We start from the raw sequence: 18937 nt of genomic DNA on the forward strand, positions 1-18937 counted from the left end.
GTGGTGTAGTGGTTTGCGCAGTGGTGCAGTGGTTAGCACAGTGGTGTAGTGAGTAGCACAGTGGTGTAGTGGTTAGCGTAGTGGTGTAGTGGGTAGTGCAATGGTGTAGTGGTTAGCGCAGTGGTGTAGTGAGTAGCACAGTGGTGTAGTGGGCGGCACAGTGGTATAGTGGGCGGCACAGTGGTATAGTGGGCGGCACAGTGGTATAGTGGTTAGCTTAGTGGTGTAGTGGTTAGCGCAGTGGTGTAGTGGTTAGCACAGTGGTGTAGTGAGTAGCACAGTGGTGTAGTGGGTGGCACAGTGGTGTAGTGGTTTGCGCAGTGGTTAGCACAGTGGTGTAGTGGTTAGTGCAGTGTTGTAGTGGGTGGCACAGTGGTGTAGTGAGTAGCACCGTGGTGTAGTGGGTGGCACAGTGGTGTAGTGGGCAGCACAGTGGTGTAGTGGGTAGCACAGTAGTGTAGTGAGTGGCACAGTGGTATAGTGGGCAGCACAGTGGTGTAGTGGTTAGCGCAGTGGTGTAGTGGTTAGCACAGTGGTGTAGTGGTTAGCGCATTGGTGTGGTGAGTGGCACAGTGGTGTAGTGGTTAGTGCAGTGTTGTAGTGGGTGGCACAGTGGTGTAGTGGGTGGCACAGTGGTGTAGTGGGTAGCACAGTGGTGTAGTGGGTGGCACAGTGGTATAGTGGGTGGCACAGTGGTGTAGTGGGTGGCAGAGTGGTGTAGTGGGTAGCGCAGTGGGGTAGTGGTTAGCAAAGTGGTGTAGTAGTTAGCACAGTGGTGTAGTGAGTAGAGCAGTAGTGTAGTGGTTAGCGCAGTGGTGTAGTGAGTAGCACAGTGGTGTAGTGATTAGCGCAGTGGTGTAATGGGTAGCACAGTGGTGTAGTGAGTAGCACAGTGATGTAGTGGGCGGCACAGTGGTGTAGTGGTTAGCGCAGTGGTTAGTGGGTAGCACAGTGGTGTAGTGGTTTGTGCAGTGGTGCAGTGGTTAGCACAGTGGTGTAGTGGTTAGCACAGTGGTGTAGTGAGTAGCACAGTGGTGTAGTGGTTAGCGCAGTGGTGTAGTGAGTAGCACAGTGGCGTGGTGGTTAGCACAGTGGTGTAGTGGTTAGCACAGTGGTATAGTGGGCGGCACAGTGGTATAGTGGGCGGCACAGTGGTGTAGTGGGCGGCACAGTGGTATAGTGGGCGGCACAGTGGTGTAGTGGGTAGCACAGTAGTGTAGTGGGCGGCACAGGGGTGTAGAGGGTGGCACACCGGTGTAGTGGGTAGCACAGTGGTGTAGTGGTTAGCACAGTTGTGTAGTGGGCAGCGCAGTGGTGTAGTGGTTAGCACAGCGGTATAGTGGGTAGCACAGTGGTGTAGTGAGTAGTACAGTGGTGTAGTGGTTAGCACTCTCACCTAGCAGTAAGAAGGTCTCTGGTTTGAATGCCAACCACGACACTACCTGTGTGGAGTTTGCATGTTCTCCCTGTGCCTGCGTGGGTTTCCTCCCACACTCCAAAGACATGCAGGGAGGTTAATTGGTTTCTGTCCAAAATCGTCCATAGTATATGAATGGGGACCTTGGATTGTGGCTCCTTGAGGGTAAGGACCGATGTGAGTGTGCAATGTACAGGGGTAGGGACAATTGTAGACACTCACTCAGGTTGAAATGGATGGACTGGTGTCTTTATTCAACCTTACTAACTATGTAACCCCATCCCGGTGTGAACGCACTCGAGATTCCTCACACTCGGGTCTGACATGAGAGGCGCTATTTGTAGCGCAGAAAAACGCCTGAAAAGCGGCTCGGTGTGAATGGGGTCTAATAAATAAATAAATAAATAAAAATCCCCCCCCGCCGCGCCCCGTTACCCCCGCCATGCCCCGGTACTCCCCGCCGCGCCCCGGTACCCCCCGCCATGCCCCAGTACCCCCCGCCGCAGCCCGTTACCCCCACCATGGGTACCCCCCGCCGCGCCCCGTTACTCCCGCCATGCCCCGGTACCCTCCGCCGCTCCCCGTTACCCCCGCCATGCCCCGTTACCCCCGCCATGCCCCGGTACTCCCCGCCGCGCCCCGGTACCCCCCGCCATGCCCCAGTACCCCCCGCCGCAGCCCGTTACCCCCACCATGCCCCGGTACCCCCCGCCGCGCCCCGTTACCCCCGCCATGCCCCGGTACCCTCTGCCGCGCCCCGTTACCCCCGCCATGCCCCGGTACCCCCCGCCGCGCCCCGTTACCCCCGCCATGCCCCGGTACCCCCCGCCGCGCCCCGTTACTCCCGCCATGCCCCGGTACCCTCCGCCGCTCCCCGTTACCCCCGCCATGCCCCGTTACCCCCGCCATGCCCCGGTACCCCCTGCCGCGCCCCGTTACCCCCGCCATGCCCCGGTACCCCCCGCCGCGCCCTGTTACCCCCGCCATGCCCCGGTACCCTCCGCCGCTCCCCGTTACCCCCGCCATGCCCCGGTACCCCCCGCCGCGCCCCGTTACCCCCGCCATGCCCCGGTACCCCCCGCCGCGCCCCGTTACCCCCGCCATGCCCCGGTACCCTCTGCCGCTCCCCGTTACCCCCGCCATGCCCCGGTACCCCCCGCCGCGCCCCGTTACCCCCGCCATGCCCCAGTACCCCCCACCACGCCCCATTACCCCCGCCATGCCCCGGTACACTCCGCCATGCCCCAGTACCCCCCGCCGCGCCCCGGTACCCCCCGCCGCGCTCCGGAGCTGCTGGCAGCGGTGGAGACGATCGGATCTTCTACCTTGTGTGGTTTAGAGGAGTGAGGGGAAGATGACTCCGCCCATTTCCATGGCGTGAAAATATCAGCTCCGCCCACAGCTCTTAAAGGGACATTTTATTTTTCTTACATTTTGGTGTAGATATGAGGTGGGAGGTCTTTGTGACCCCCCCGGACCTCACATATAGGGGGTCCTGTCAGCCATTATTTCTATCACAAGGGATCTTTACATCAATAGGAATAAAAGTGACAACATTTTTTTTGTTTTAAAAAACAGTGTAAAAATAAACACAACATTTTTTTTGTTTTAAAAAACAGTGTAAAAATAAACACTAAAATAAGAAAATAATAATTTGTAATCGCGCCCGTCCCGCCGAGCTCGGAAGTGAAGGTGTATGAAATCGGGGGTCACACCACACATGGGAGGTATCGCCGCGATCGGGAGAGCGAGAGCGATAATTCTATCCCCGATCCTCCTCTGTAACTCAGAACCGGCAACCGGTACAATTTTTTAAATGTCACCTATGGAGATTTTTAAGGGTAAAGTTTGTCGCTGTTCCACCAGCGGGCGCGGCGTTGAGGCGCGATGACGTGTTCGGTATCAATTCACTCGCCGTAACTTTATCTTTCACAATATAGATGAAGATTGGGCCAACTTTACTGTTGTTTTATTTTTTTACTTAAAAAAGTGATTTTTTTTCCCAAAAAATTGCGCTTGTAAGAAGACTGCGCGAATACGGTGTGACGGAAAGTGTTACAACGTCCGCCATTTTATTCTCCGGGGTGTTAGAAAACAAAATAATATATATATGTAGTTTCTAGCCTAAAAAAACTTTATTTAACGAAGACACCGAATCTCAGAAAGAGGCTCGGTCCTTAAGTGGTTTAAGGAACGCAGTGCTATATAACAAAAAAATGGCCTGGTCATTAAAGGGGTAAATCTTCTGGAGGGGGAGGGGTTAACTCATCTTTTTAGGTATAATTCTCCTTTAAGAGGGCGGGGCAGGGGGTGTGTCCTATGCCTGCATACTGTCCATTGTTCTCATCTCAGACAGTGGGGAGGGGTGTGACCATAGTGACCCCTCCCATCCCAGGGATCGGACTATAGGAGATGCTGGAGGAAGGAATGACTCCTCCCCCTCCCAGCAGATCAGCTGAAGATGGAATACAAAATCATTTATTATCATCAAACACCAGAGACGTCCAATCACAGAGCTCAGAGGGCGGGTCCAACACAGGGACGTCCAATCACAGAGCTCAGAGGGCGGGTCCAACACAGGGACGTCCAATCACAGAGCTCAGAGGGCGGGTCCAACACAGGGATATCCAATCACAGAGTTCAGAGGGCGGGTCCTATATAGGCAGCTTCCAAGGAAGGAGAAAGGGTGCAGGCTAATCTAACTCCTCCCCCTCTCCGGATACACACCCAATCGCTAGCGACCCCGCCCCATCACATGAGTTTTATATCTTCCTATACTGGGCGGAGCCGAAGATCATTTATAGAAGAGATTGTTTGTGGGCGGAGTCTATTCGGTTTCCCCGCCCCTCCTCCATGATGACGCCGAAATGTCTAATCACACAGCCGGAGCTCCAGTGGGGGCGGTGGAGGGGCGGAGTCGCTCGGCGGGAGCTCCGCCTCCTCCGCTCACATGGGAGGACGATTTCCGGCAGCAAAGTCACGTGCGGGGGGGGGGCGGGGCGATGTTGCTTTGGTAACCATACACACTGCGACCCGATAGGCTCCTCCCATACAGTTCCACCCGGTCACATGACGGTGACGTCACGGCCGCTCCCGCCTGAGATCCGACATCGATCGGTGAGAATTTTTCCGCCGCCCCTCCCCCTCCCGGTACACCGCCCCTCCCCCTCCCGGTACATATCCCCCTCCCGGTACCCCGCCTCTCCCGGTACATGCCCCCCTCTGGGCTGGAACACATCCTCCCATCCCCCACCTATCTCTCCACACTGTACACCCCCCAATTTCACCCCCCTCACCCACCTATCACACCCCTCCCCCTCCCGGTACACATCTCCTCACCCTACGGGCCAAGGACCGTACACCCCCTCCCCCCCTATCACCCCCTTCCCCAATATTACCCCCCCAGGTAAGTTGTCGGTGAGTCCCCCCCCCCCTCCCCCCTCAGATCTGAGGTGATAATGAGATCTCTGTATTCCTTCCCCCCCCCTCCGATCTGTGCCATTATTATGTGGGGGAGGGTGACTCCTCTCCCCCAGGACACCTCGGGTCTGTCCCGGTTATATCCCCCCCCCCGGAGAAGAATGTCACTGGGGGGGAGGGGGGTCAGATCTGTGTGAGGAGAGATCACATTCCAGGACTACACATAGGACCTTGTGGGGGGGGGGGGGGGGGCTGATATCTGTCATCTCCAGACTGATCTGTGAGGGGAGATCTGAGGGGTGCAGAAGACATAGATTGGGGTCTCGTCACCACGGAGACGGTATAGGAAGCCCTGTGAGATGATCAGCTGACCCGAGGGGGATGGGGGGGTAGATGGAAACTGGGAGAGGTCCAAATACAGAACCTTGAGGAACCTCAACAGAGAAAAGATCAGGAAAAAGTGACGGTGACCCTGAAGGTGAGATGAGAAGGAAGAGAACCGGCAAAGAGGTCTGGGACTAGGAGGACAGAAGAGTGTCCATTGGATTTGGGTCTAGGAGTAGGAGGATAGAAGAGTGTCCATTGGATTTGGCTCTAGGAGTAGGAGGACAGAAGAGTGTCCATTGGATTTGGGTCTAGGAGTAGGAGGACAGAAGAGTGTCCATTGGATTTGGGTCTAGGAGTAGGAGGACAGAAGAGTGTCCATTGGATTTGGGTCTAGGAGTAGGAGGACAGAAGAGTGTCCATTGGATTTGGGTCTAGGAGTAGGAGGACAGAAGAGTGTCCATTGGATTTGGGTCTAGGAGTAGGAGGACAGAAGAGTGTCCATTGGATTTGGGTCTAGGAGTAGGAGGATAGAAGAGTGTCCATTGGATTTGGCTCTAGGAGTAGGAGGACAGAATAGTGTCCATTGGATTTGGGTCTAGGAGTAGGAGGACAGAAGAGTGTCCATTGGATTTGGCTCTAGGAGTAGGAGGACAGAAGAGTGTCCATTGGATTTGGCTCTAGGAGTAGGAGGACAGAAGAGTGTCCATTGGATTTGGGTCTAGGAGTAGGAGGACAGAAGAGTGTCCATTGGATTTGGGTCTAGGAGTAGGAGGACAGAAGAGTGTCCATTGGATTTGGGTCTAGGAGTAGGAGGACAGAAGAGTGTCCATTGGATTTGGGTCTAGGAGTAGGAGGACAGAATAGTGTCCATTGGATTTGGGTCTAGGAGTAGGAGGACAGAAGAGTGTCTATTGGATTTGGCTCTAGGAGTAGGAGGAGAGAAGAATGTCCATTGGATTTGGGTCTAGGAGTAGGAGGACAGAAGAGTGTCCATTGGATTTGGGTCTAGGAGTAGGAGGACAGAAGAGTGTCCATTGGATTTGGGTCTAGGAGTAGGAGGGCAGAAGAGTGTCCATTGGATTTGGCTCTAGGAGTAGGACAGAAGAGTGTCCATTGGATTTGGGTCTAGGAGTAGGAGGACAGAAGAGTGTCCATTGGATTTGGGTCTAGGAGTAGGAGGACAGAAGAGTGTCCATTGGATTTGGGTCTAGGAGTAGGAGGATAGAAGAGTGTCCATTGGATTTGGGTCTAGGAGTAGGAGGAGAGAAGAATGTCCATTGGATTTGGGTCTAGGAGTAGGAGGACAGAATAGTGTCCATTGGATTTGGGTCTAGGAGTAGGAGGACAGAAGAGTGTCCATTGGATTTGGCTCTAGGAGTAGGAGGACAGAAGAGTGTCCATTGGATTTGGCTCTAGGAGTAGGAGGACAGAAGAGTGTCCATTGGATTTGGCTCTAGGAGTAGGAGGACAGAAGAGTGTCCATTGGATTTGGGTCTAGGAGTAGGAGGACAGAAGAGTGTCCATTGGATTTGGGTCTAGGAGTAGGAGGACAGAAGAGTGTCCATTGGATTTGGGTCTAGGAGTAGGAGGATAGAAGAGTGTCCATTGGATTTGGGTCTAGGAGTAGGAGGACAGAATAGTGTCCATTGGATTTGGGTCTAGGAGTAGGAGGAGAGAATAGTGTCCATTGGATTTGGCTCTAGGAGTAGGACAGAAGAGTGTCCATTGGATTTGGCTCTAGGAGTATGAGGATAGAAGAGTGTCCATTGGATTTGGGTCTAGGAGTAGGAGGACAGAAGAGTGTCCATTGGTTTTGGGTCTAGGAGTAGGAGGACAGAATAGTGTCCATTGGATTTGGGCCCAGGAGTAGGAGGACAGAATAGTGTCCATTGGATTTGGGTCTAGGAGTAGGAGGACAGAAGAGTGTCCATTGGATTTGGCTCTAGGAGTAGGACAGAAGAGTGTCCATTGGATTTGGCTCTAGGAGTAGGAGGACAGAAGAGTGTCCATTGGATTTGGCTCTAGGAGTAGGAGGATAGAAGTGTCCATTGGATTTGGGTCTAGGAGTAGGAGGACAGAAGAGTGTCCATTGGATTTGGCTCTAGGAGTAGGAGGACAGAATAGTGTCCATTGGATTTGGCTCTAGGAGTAGGAGGACAGAAGAGTGTCCATTGGTTTTGGGTCTAGGAGTAGGAGGACAGAAGAGTGTCCATTGGTTTTGGGTCTAGGAGTAGGAGGACAGAAGAGTGTCCATTGGTTTTGGGTCTAGGAGTAGGAGGACAGAAGAGTGTCCATTGGATTTGGGTCTAGGAGTAGGAGGGCAGAAGAGTGTCCATTGGATTTGGGTCTAGGAGTAGGAGGACAGAAGAGTGTCCATTGGATTTGGGTCTAGGAGTAGGAGGACAGAAGAGTGTCCATTGGTTTTGGGTCTAGGAGTAGGAGGACAGAAGAGTGTCCATTGGTTTTGGGTCTAGGAGTAGGAGGACAGAAGAGTGTCCATTGGATTTGGGTCTAGGAGTAGGAGGACAGAAGAGTGTCCATTGGATTTGGGTCTAGGAGTAGGAGGACAGAAGAGTGTCCATTGGATTTGGGTCTAGGAGTAGGAGGACAGAAGAGTGTCCATTGGATTTGGGTCTAGGAGTAGGAGGACAGAAGGGTGTCCATTGGATTTGGGTCTAGGAGTAGGAGGACAGAATAGTGTCCATTGGATTTGGGTCTAGGAGTAGGAGGACAGAAGAGTGTCCATTGGATTTGGGTCTAGGAGTAGGAGGACAGAATAGTGTCCATTGGATTTGGGTCTAGGAGTAGGAGGATAGAAGAGTGTCCATTGGATTTGGGTCTAGGAGTAGGAGGACAGAATAGTGTCCATTGGTTTTGGGTCTAGGAGTAGGAGGACAGAAGAGTGTCCATTGGTTTTGGGTCTAGGAGTAGGAGGATAGAATAGTGTCCATTGGATTTGGGTCTAGGAGTAGGAGGACAGAAGGGTGTCCATTGGATTTGGGTCTAGGAGTAGGAGGACAGAATAGTGTCCATTGGATTTGGGTCTAGGAGTAGGAGGACAGAAGAGTGTCCATTGGATTTGGGTCTAGGAGTAGGAGGACAGAATAGTGTCCATTGGATTTGGGTCTAGGAGTAGGAGGATAGAAGAGTGTCCATTGGATTTGGGTCTAGGAGTAGGAGGACAGAATAGTGTCCATTGGTTTTGGGTCTAGGAGTAGGAGGACAGAAGAGTGTCCATTGGATTTGGGTCTAGGAGTAGGAGGACAGAATAGTGTTCATTGGATTTGGGTCTAGGAGTAGGAGGACAGAATAGTGTCCATTGGATTTGGGTCTAGGAGTAGGAGGATAGAAGAGTGTCCATTGGATTTGGGTCTAGGAGTAGGAGGACAGAATAGTGTCCATTGGTTTTGGGTCTAGGAGTAGGAGGACAGAAGAGTGTCCATTGGTTTTGGGTCTAGGAGTAGGAGGACAGAAGAGTGTCCATTGGTTTTGGGTCTAGGAGTAGGAGGACAGAATAGTGTTCATTGGATTTGGGTCCAGGAGTAGGAGGACAGAATAGTGTCCATTGGTTTTGGGTCTAGGAGTAGGAGGACAGAATAGTGTCCATTGGATTTGGGTCTAGGAGGACAGAAGAGTGTCCATTGGTTTTGGGTCCAGGAGTAGATCTTTTGTTTTAGGAGAGGAGCTTCTGTGGAGTGTTGAGGACGAAGTCCAGACTGAAGGGGGTGAAGGCCATTATCAGCGAGTTGGATGCTCAGTCGGTTATAGACCAGACATACAAGGAATTTGTATAAAAAGTGGAGCAAGGAGATGGGGCGCAGTCTAAGATTAGATGCTTCCAGTTTAAGTATGGGGCTCACTAGGGCATGTTTTAGAGAGTTGAGGAAGACACCAGAAGAGAGGGAGAGATTGAAGATGTGGGTAAGAGAGTGTAGAATAGAGCCAGCGGGTGAACGTGGCATTTTACGAGGGAATGGGATCCAGGGGGCAGGTGGTAAGGTGGATGTTGGCAAGTAGATTTAACAACCTCGCCTGTAGTGGTGGTGAAAGAGGGAAGTAATGATTGTACCGGAGGGCATGAAGTGTAAGGCATGGAGGGTATCTGAACAGTAGAGATCTCCTCTTGAGTTCTATCGATCTTCTGTTTGAATTGATTGCCAATATCCTGGGCAGTGAGTGAGTTGGTGGGTGGAGGACACAGTTGAAGGTAGAGAAGAGTTGACGGGGGCGGGGTGATGAGGCGTTCGAGAGATAAAACGGGTCTGCTTGGCAGTGAGGAGACAGGAATTGTATTTTTGGAGGGCAGATTTATATTGGTGGAAATCTTTCCGAGACTTAAGCCTCGTACACACGGCAGGGAATTGTGTGATGACAGACTGCCTAAAATCCGACCATTAGTACTCTCCTTCAGACAAATGTTCAACTTTCCACCAACAAATGTTGGATAGCAGGCTAATACATTTTCGGCGGGCAATGGCCTGTTGTCAGATTTTCGTATTGTCTGTACACAAGTCTGTCACACAAAGCCAAAGTACAAACACACATGCTCAGAATCGGTGCTCACCAAACACGACATTAGCAGAAGGTGCCCAAAGGGTGGCGCTCAAGAGCTGAATTTCCATGTAGTACGTCACTATGTTTGTGTTTGTTGGCCGTCAATTCTGTCCCATTAGTATGCAAGACAAGTTCATGGCACACGCCCTTTGGACGAAAGTCTGATGCTCTGTTGGCCAACAATCCGATCGTGTGTACGTGGCTTTAGTCTTACACCACAGGTGCTCAAGTGTGTGGCTACGTTTTTTCCGACTACTGTCATCTATTTGCCAAGGTTGAAGGGGACGGGGCCTGATTCTGTGTTTAGTGAGGGGTGCCAGTGAGGCTAGAAGTGAAGTGTTGTAGACAGGGCAGCCATCAGAAATTTTGGGGCCTCTTACACAGCTTTAAGCCTGGGACCCCCGGCCTGACCACCAACATTCCCCAGGGCCCGTCCCCTGGCTGTTCCACTAAATCCGCCCACTGGCCATCCCACTGAGTCCTTTGATGCACCCACTCTTATTTTAACACGCTTAGAGATTAATATATGAAAATGAACCCAATACAACAAAGAGATGGCCCCATATATTTAGCAAAGTGCCCAATCCAGCAAAGAGATATCCCCACATATTCAGCAAAGAGACGTCTCAATCCAGCAAAAAGACAGCCCAATCCAGCAAAGAGAGAGCCCTATATATTTAGCAAATAGACATTACTTTGAGTGCACCGCTCACTCTGCAGCCACCTTTCTTTATCAAATGCTAGTTACTACAGCAGCAACAACTCAGTGTTTTTGGTTGGGGCCTGGATGGCCGGGGGCCCCTTGGGACACCAGGGCCCCCTACATGTGTATAGGCTATCCCGCTCCGATGGCCGCCCTGGTTGTAGACAGAAGGGGTTGGGTTGGTGCAGGACAGGGGTGAGTTTTTTTCTATAGAGGTGATTCGTAGTAAAGTAGAGAAGGGTTGAGATGGTGTAGGTTTCTATGGGCAGTTGGAGGGAGAGGAGGTGGAGGAGAGGAAGGGAGTGATCAGAGAGAGGGCAAGGATAGTCGGAGAGGTTGCATAGATGGGAGAAGACCAGTTGAAGGGTATTGCCTTCAGAGTGACTAGAAGTGTGTATCCTTCAGGTGAAAGGAGGAGGTTAGACTTGAGAAGTTTGGAAGTAGTAGCGGTGTTAGTAGGGGTGTTGAAGTCCCCAAAAATATTGGTGATTTCAGAAGAGAGAAAGTAAGGGAGCCAGGCAGAGAAGTCATCGAGAAAGGTTGATACTGGTCAAGGGGGGCCGGTAGATCACGGCTATCCTCAGAGAGAAGCTGGAGAGAAAAGACGAATGCAGTGTGCCTCAAATGAGGAGCGTGATGGAGAGGGAGGTGGGCGAAGTATCTGAAAGGTGCTATGTGGGGTTAGAATTCTGACACCCCCTCCCTTGCATCTACTGGGTCTGTTGGAGTGAGTCCAGAGAAGACCACCATGAGATAGGGCAGCAGAAGATGCAGTGCTGGATTTATGAAGCCAGGTTTCGGTAATGACGGGTAAATTAAATGTGGGGCCAGTCAAGGCTATGAGAGCGGTGTTCATAAATGCAGGATCGGAAGTTGGGGTACTGTGGGGGAAGTGGGGTTCATCCCCATGTACTGCGCTCTCTGCCGTCCACATTCCAGGGGTGGGGGAGGGGCAGGTGGATCTCCGGGAAGAAGACTTTCTATCAGAGGAGATCTGCGGATGCGGGGGCCTCAGATGTGGGGTTCAGTGCCAAGCTGGACTGGTTCCACTCCAGGACTGGGGATCCTCAGATGTTGCAGTGGATGTTCTGGTGACACCCTGGGGACCCCAATATAGTCTTTCCCACCATTTCACTTTCTTCCTCCTCAGATTCTCAGGACTAGAGGGAATTGCAGTGACTCTGATTATCCAGGAGAAGGCACAGTTCCCGGTAATGTGAAGGTGTCTCCAAATGAGCCGGATTCTTCCAGAACCAACAACCTTCCTATTCATTATAGTCGTTGCCCGAAAAATCCAGGAGTTTGGGGGAGGGGCTCTGAATCTGGGGTGTTGGGAGATGGGGGGGCTCTGAATCTGGAGTGTTGGGAGATGGGAAGGCTCTGAATATGGGGTGTTGGGAGATGGGAAGGCTCTGAATCCGGGGTGTTGAGAGATGGCAAGGCTCTGAATCCGGGGTGTTGGGAGATGGGAAGGCTCTGAATCCGAGGTGTTGGGAGATGGGAAGGCTCTGAATCAGGGGTGATGGAAGACGGGGTGTTGGGAGATGGGAAGGCTCTGAATCCGGGGTGTTGGGAGATGGGAAGGCTCTGAATACGGGGTGTTGGGAGACGGGGAGGCTCTGAATCCGGGGTGTTGGGAGATGGGAAGGCTCTGAATCCGGGGTGATGGAAGACGGGGAGGCTCTGAATCCGGGGTGTTGGGAGATGGGAAGGCTCTGAATCCGGGGTGATGGAAGATGGGGAGGCTCTGAATCCGGGGTGTTGGGAGATGGGAAGGCTCTGAATCCGGGGTGATGGAAGACGGGGAGGCTCTGAATCCGGGGTGTTGGGAGATGGGAAGGCTCTGAATCCGGGGTTTTGGAAGATGGGAAGGCTCTGAATCCGGGGGGGTTGGGAGATGGGGAAGGCTCTGAATCCGGGTGTTGGGAGATGGGGGACGGCTCTGAATCTGGGGTGTTGGGAGATGGGGGGCGGCTCTGAATCCGGGGTGTTGGGAGATGGGGAGGCTCTAAATCCGGGTGTTGGGAGATGGGGAAGGCTCTGAATCCGGGGTGTTGGGAGACGGGGAAGGCTCTGAATCTGGGGTGTTGGGAGATGGGGGAAGGCTCTGAATCCGGGGTGTTGGGAGATGGGAAGGCTCTGAATACGGGGTGTTGGGAGATGGGAAGGCTCTGAATACGGGGTGTTGGGAGATGGGCAGGCTCTGAATACGGGGTGTTGGGAGATGGGAAGGCTCTGAATCCGGGGTGATGGAAGATGGGGAGGCTCTGAATCCGGGGTGTTGGGAGATGGGAAGGCTCTGAATCCGGGGTGATGGAAGACGGGGAGGCTCTGAATCCGGGGTGTTGGGAGATGGGAAGGCTCTGAATCCGGGGTTTTGGAAGATGGGAAGGCTCTGAATCCGGGGGGGTTGGGAGATGGGGGAGGCTCTGAATCCGGGGTGATGGAAGATGGGGAAGGCTCTGAATCCGGGTGTTGGGAGATGGGGGACGGCTCTGAATCTGGGGTGTTGGGAGATGGGGAGGCTCTGAATCCAGGTGTTGGGAGATGGGGAAGGCTCTGAATCCGGGGTGTTGGGAGACGGGGAAGGCTCTGAATCTGGGGTGTTGGGAGATGGGAAGGCTCTGAATCCGGGGTGTTGGGAGATGGGAAGGCTCTGAATATGGGGTGTTGGGAGACGGGGAAGGCTCTGAATCCGGGGTGTTGGGAGATGGGAAGGCTCTGAATACGGGGTGTTGGGAGATGGGAAGGCTCTGAATCCGGGGTGTTGGGAGATGGGAAGGCTCTGAATACGGGGTGTTGGGAGATGGGAAGGCTCTGAATACGGGGTGTTGGGAGATGGGAAGGCTCTGAATACGGGGTGTTGGGAGATGGGGAGGCTCTGAATCCGGGGTGTGTGGAGACGGGGAGGCTCTGAATCTTGGGTGTTAGGAGATGGGGAGCCTCTGATTTGGTCATTCCTACCCTACTGAAGGCTCAGAGGTGACTTCCAGGAAGATTTACCACAAGGGGGAAGATTTCGGAAGTGACGGTTTTTGGAGAACGCCCCCCGCATTGTTCCCCAGCTCAGGACTCCATGGGACCTCAGCTTGGTGGTGTCTGCATTGCAGAAATCTCCATGTGAACCCCTCCGGGATTGTCTTCCTTTAGTTCTCCTGACTTGGAAGGTGATTTTTCTGGTTTCCATGACTTCCCCTCACGGTTTTTGATTTTTGCTGCTCTTTCCTGTAAATAAGTGTTCCTGATGCTCCACTGTGACAAGGAGGTTCGACGGTCTCCGCCGCCATTATTACCTCCACCTCTGACTGTACAAATCTCAATATCACCCGCACCTCTGAATGTATACCCCCCCCCCATATCACTTTACACCCATCTCTCACCTCAGTGTACTCCTATATCACACACTATCCACCCCCCTCTGAGCTGGTAGCCTCTGACTGTATACCCCCCGCCAATATCACTTTACATCCAGTCCCCACCTCAGAGTATTCCCTCCGCCATATCACCCCCAAACCAACCTTTGTGCACTCTCAAAAGTTTCTCCTGTGCTCCACCCGTCACCCCTAAATTACTGTCATCCCCGAGTTCCTGGGATCGCTCACCCCAATTCCCCATCATGTCAATAAAACCTTTATACATTGCTGCTCCGTTGTCTCCCATGCGTTTATCTTATGGTGACCTCCCTCCAATTTCCTTTAGTGCGTTCAACATATAGTGACCCCCCTCCCCCAAAATCCTGCAGTGGGTTCAACATATATGGTGAACCCCAAACCTCCTCCTGTGTGTTCCCAGTATATGGTAACCCCCCAACCTCCTGCAGTGTGTTTATCTTATGGTATCTCCATACCCCCCATTTCCTCCATTGTGTTCAACATATGATGACCCCCCAATCTCCTGCAATGTCTTCAATGTATGGTCACCCTCCACCCAACCTCCGCCTGTGTGTTCATCAGATGACCCCCCCCCCCCCCCCCCAGCCTTCTGCAGTGTGTTCAAGATATGGTAACCCCTCAACCCCAATCTCCTCCTGTGTGTTCAATGTATGGTGGCCCCCAACCTCTTCCTGTGTGTTCATCAGATAGGGACCCCCTCACCCCCCCCAACTTCCTCCTGTGTTCATCAGATTGTGACCCCCCCTTATCCCTTCAACCTTCTCCAGTGTATTTGTATGGTGACCCTCTCACCCCCCCCCCCAACCTCCTCCCAGTGTGTTCATCAGATGGAGACCCCTCATCCCCCCCCAACCTCCTCCAGTGGCTTTAACGTATGGTGACCCCCTCACCCCCCCCTCAACCTCCTCCAGTGGGTTTAACGTATGGTGACCCCCTCACCCCCCCCCCTCAACCTCCTCCAGTGGGTTCAACGTATGGTGACCCCCTCACCCCCCCCATCCTCCTCCAGTGGGTTCAACGTATGGTGACCCCCTCATCCCCCAACCTCCTCCAATGGGTTTAACGTATGGTGACCCCCTCATCCCCCAACCTCCTCCAATGGGTTTAACGTATGGTGACCCCCTCATCCCCCCCCAACCTCCTCCAGTGTGTTCAATGTATGGTGACCCCCTCATCCCCCGTACCTCTTCCAGTGTGTTCAATGTATGGTGACCCCCCTCATCCCCCAACCTCCTCCAGTGGGTTCAATGTATGGTGACCCCCTCATCCCCCCAACCTCCTCCAGTGTGTTCAACGTATGGTGACCCACTAATCCCCACAACCTTCTCCAGTGTGTTCAACGTATGGTGACCCCCTCATCCCCCCAACCTCCTCCAGTGTGTCAACGCATGGTGACCCCCTCATCCCCCCGACCTCCTCCAGTGTGTCAACGCATGGTGACCCCCTCATCCCCCCGACCTCCTCCAGTGAGTTCACTGTATGATGACCCCCTCATCCCCCAACCTCCTCCAGTGAGTTCAATGTATGGTGACCCCCTCATCCCCCCAACCTTCTCCAGTGAGTTCACTGTATGATGACCCCCTCATCCCCCAACCTCCTCCAGTGAGTTCAATGTATGGTGACCCCCTCATCCCCCCAACCTTCTCCAGTGAGTTCACTGTATGGTGACCCCCTCATCCCCCAACCTCCTCCAGTGAGTTCAATGTATGGTGACCCCCTCATCCCCCAACCTCCTCCAGTGAGTTCAATGTATGGTGACCCCCTCATCCCCCAACCTCCTCCAGTGTGTTCAATGTATGGTGACCCCCTCATCCCCCCAACCTCCTCCAGTGTGTTCAACGTATGGTGACCCACTAATCCCCACAACCTTCTCCAGTGTGTTCAAAGTATGGTGACCCCCTCATCCCCCCCAACCTCCTCCAGTGTGTCAACGCATGGTGACCCCCTCATCCCCCCGACCTCCTCCAGTGTGTTCAACCTATGGTGTCCCCCCTCATCCCCCAACCTCCTCCAGTGTGTTCAATGTATGGTGACCCCCTCATCCCCCCAACCTCCTCCAGTGTGTTCAACGTATGGTGACCCACTAATCCCCCCAACCTTCTCCAGTGTGTTCAACCTATGGTGACCCCCTCATCCCCCCAACCTTCTCCAGTGTGTTCAACGTATGGTGACCCCCCTCATCCCCCCAACCTCCTCCAGTGTGTCAACGCATGGTAACCCCCTCATCCCCCCGACCTCCTCCAGTGTGTTCAACCTATGGTGACCCCCTCATCCCCCCCAACCTCCTCCAGTGTGTCAACACACGGTGACCCCCTCATCCCCCCGACCTCCTCCAGTGTGTTCAACCTATGGTGACCCCCTCATCCCCCCAACCTCCTCCAGTGTGTTCAACCTATGGTGACCTCCTCATCCCCCCAACCTCCTCCAGTGTGTCAACGAATGGTGACCCCCTCATCCCCCCAACCTCTTCCAGTGTGTCAACGCATGGTGACCCCCAACCTCCTCCAGTGTGTTCATCAGATGGTGACCCCCCTTATCCCCCCAACCTCCTCCAGTGTTTCAACGCATGGTGACCCCCTCATCCCCCCAACCTCCTCCAGTGTGTTCAACCTATGGTGACCTCCTCATCCCCCCAACCTCCTCCAGTGTGTCAACGAATGGTGACCCCCTCATCCCCCCGACCTCCTCCAGTGTGTTCAATGTATGGTGACCCCCTCATACCCCCAACCTCTTCCAGTGTGTCAACGCATGGTGACCCCCAACCTCCTCCAGTGTGTTCATCAGATGGTGACCCCCCTTATCCCCCCAACCTCCTCCAGTGTTTCAACGCATGGTGACCCCCTCATCCCCCCGACCTCCTCCAGTGTGTTCAACGTATGGTGACCCCCCTCATACCCCCAACCTCTTGCAGTGTGTCAACGCATGGTGACCCCCCACCTTCTCCAGTGCGTTCATCAGATGGTAATCCCCCCCGTCCAGCTTCTCTGTGTCCCCGGCTTTTCATCCAACTACCACAATGTTCCCTCATGAAGTCAGCCATTTCTATCCATGTGTTTCTCTGACTTCCCTCCTCATGTTCTTTATTATCATTATAGACTCTCATGTCCTCCACTAGCTTTGCTGGAAGTGAGGCCTTCAAATATCTTCTGTACTAGGAAGGCTCTTCAGGGGGTTTCTCTGTCATTGAATTGGGGGGTTTCTGGTTCCTTTTAGCTCACCTCACTAGAACTTATCTGGTCATTCATTCAAGTGAGAACAGTACAAGACCAGTGAATGACCAGAGACAGTACTAAGGTAAGTGATAAATGGCCAGGAGCCTTAGGTTACCGCATATCGCAAAACGCCCGAGGTGTAACCCTAAATGGGAGGATGCGTTACAGAAAACTTACCGATCGTACAGTACAGGACACTAACCCCGGGTTATACACCACTACCTTTATGTGATTGGACACTGGCAAAAGAGGAGGCTGCAGGCCATTCCCAATATAATCCCTCCCACTCCCAGCAGGGAACTCTCCTATATAATCCCTCCCACTCCCAGCAGGGAACTCTCCTATATAATCCCTCCCACTCCCAGCAGGGAACTCCCCTATATAATCCCTCCCACTCCCAGCAGGGAACTCCCCTATATAATCCCTCCCACTCCCAGCAGGGACATCCTCATATATAACCCCTCCCACTGCCAGCAGGGAACTCCTCTATATAATCCCTCCCACTCCCAGCAGGGAACTCCTCTATATAATCCCTCCCACTCCCAGCAGGGAACTCTCCTATATAACCCCTCCCACTGCCAGCAGGGAACTCCTCTATATAATCCCTCCCACTCCCAGCAGGGAACTCTCCTATATAATCCCTCCCACTCCCAGCAGGGAACTCCCCTATATAATCCCTCCCACTCCCAGCAGGGACATCCTCATATATAACCCCTCCCACTGCCAGCAGGGACATCCTCATAACCCTTCCTGCTCCCAGCAGGGACATCCCCCTATATAACCCCTCCCACTCCCAGCAGGGACATCACCTTATATAATCCCTCCCACTCCCAACAGGAACTTCCCCTATATAAGCCCTCCCACTCCCAGCAGGGACATCCTCATAACCCTTCCCACTCCCAGCAGGGACATCTCCTATATAACCCCTCCCACTCCCAGCAGGGACATCCCCCTATATAACCCCTCCCACTCCCAGCAGGGACATCCCCCCTATATAACCCCTCCCACTCCCAGCAGGGACACCTCCTATATAACCCCTCCCACTCCCAGCAGGGACATTCCCATTAATTAACCACGCCCAGCTAGCCTCAGTTTTTGGACCCCTTCTTTTTACTGAGAGGACCTTACCGTCTTCTATGGAGGTTTTCGCTTCTTGGATTATTCTATTTCCAAGAGGGTTCTTTGATCAGTCACCTGCACCGTGACCACTGCACCTGTTTATAAATATTTGGGATTGGTTTACTCCTTGGCAGAGCCTTGGGGACCTGGTGGAAGATGTGGGGCCAGTCTGTATTGGATCATGCTGTTGATGCTCCGCTTGGCACATAGTGCATTGTGTGGAATTAACCATAATTTGCTTTTATGGGTCCAGAAACGTGGCCTGCCTGGTGCAGAGTACAGCCCCCGAAGACCCCTGTAGGGGTATACCCACCATAATGGACTAATCCAGGAGGGGGTTAGAACCCCTTATTCCTGTTACTGAGGTGGTTAGTATAGGGTGGAAGCCCTTTAAACATTCACCCAGGATGCCCATTTAATCCCTTTGTATGTGAAAGACCAGTGGCATCGTGGGGCAGTTCAGAATTGCCGGGTTTCGTGGGGTTTGGCGCCAGTTTAGTTGTCCTGCTGGACGGCACCTGGTGTGGCCTTACTCGGAGGTCCCGTATTGCACTTGCACAACCCGAAGCGTGGGATGCGCAGGTGCCACCTCGTTTTGAGGAAGATTACTGAACGTGCATGCCCTGTCTCTACCTCTTTGCATTCAGGATGTTGGCTGAGCACCATCTCCTGGTTCTCCTTCCTGAGGACACATTCATGGCGGTTTATTTAACCTGAATCTGGGTTACAGCAGCCTACAGGTGTTTGTATTAATGCACCCCCTTGCACCACTGCAGTGGAGGTTATGAGTACC

At 53.3% G+C, this 18937-nt stretch overlaps 1 protein-coding gene across 5 annotated transcripts in view; it reads left to right on the forward strand.

The window, feature by feature from the left end:
* Positions 1–4437: 4437 nt before the first annotated feature.
* The window catches only part of LOC143986937 (phosphofurin acidic cluster sorting protein 2-like), a 134714-nt gene continuing 120214 nt past the window's right edge, over positions 4438–18937 (forward strand). For 4 of the 5 annotated variants that reach the window (XM_077485348.1, XM_077485349.1, XM_077485350.1 and 1 more), the window contains exons 1-2: positions 4472–4534; positions 11572–11632. In XM_077485348.1, coding sequence (XP_077341474.1) covers positions 4487–4534; positions 11572–11632 — 109 coding nt within the window. In that variant the 5' untranslated portion in view covers positions 4472–4486. Of the gene's footprint in view, positions 4535–11571; positions 11633–18937 lie in introns of all 5 variants that reach the window. The other variant, XM_077485351.1, reaches the window with a different exon arrangement.

Source organism: Lithobates pipiens, unplaced genomic scaffold (assembly GCF_037356315.1).
Source record: "Lithobates pipiens isolate NorthernLeopardFrog02 unplaced genomic scaffold, aLitPip1_a1.2 Scaffold_18, whole genome shotgun sequence".
In the NCBI taxonomy this organism is placed as follows: Eukaryota; Metazoa; Chordata; class Amphibia; order Anura; family Ranidae; genus Lithobates; species Lithobates pipiens.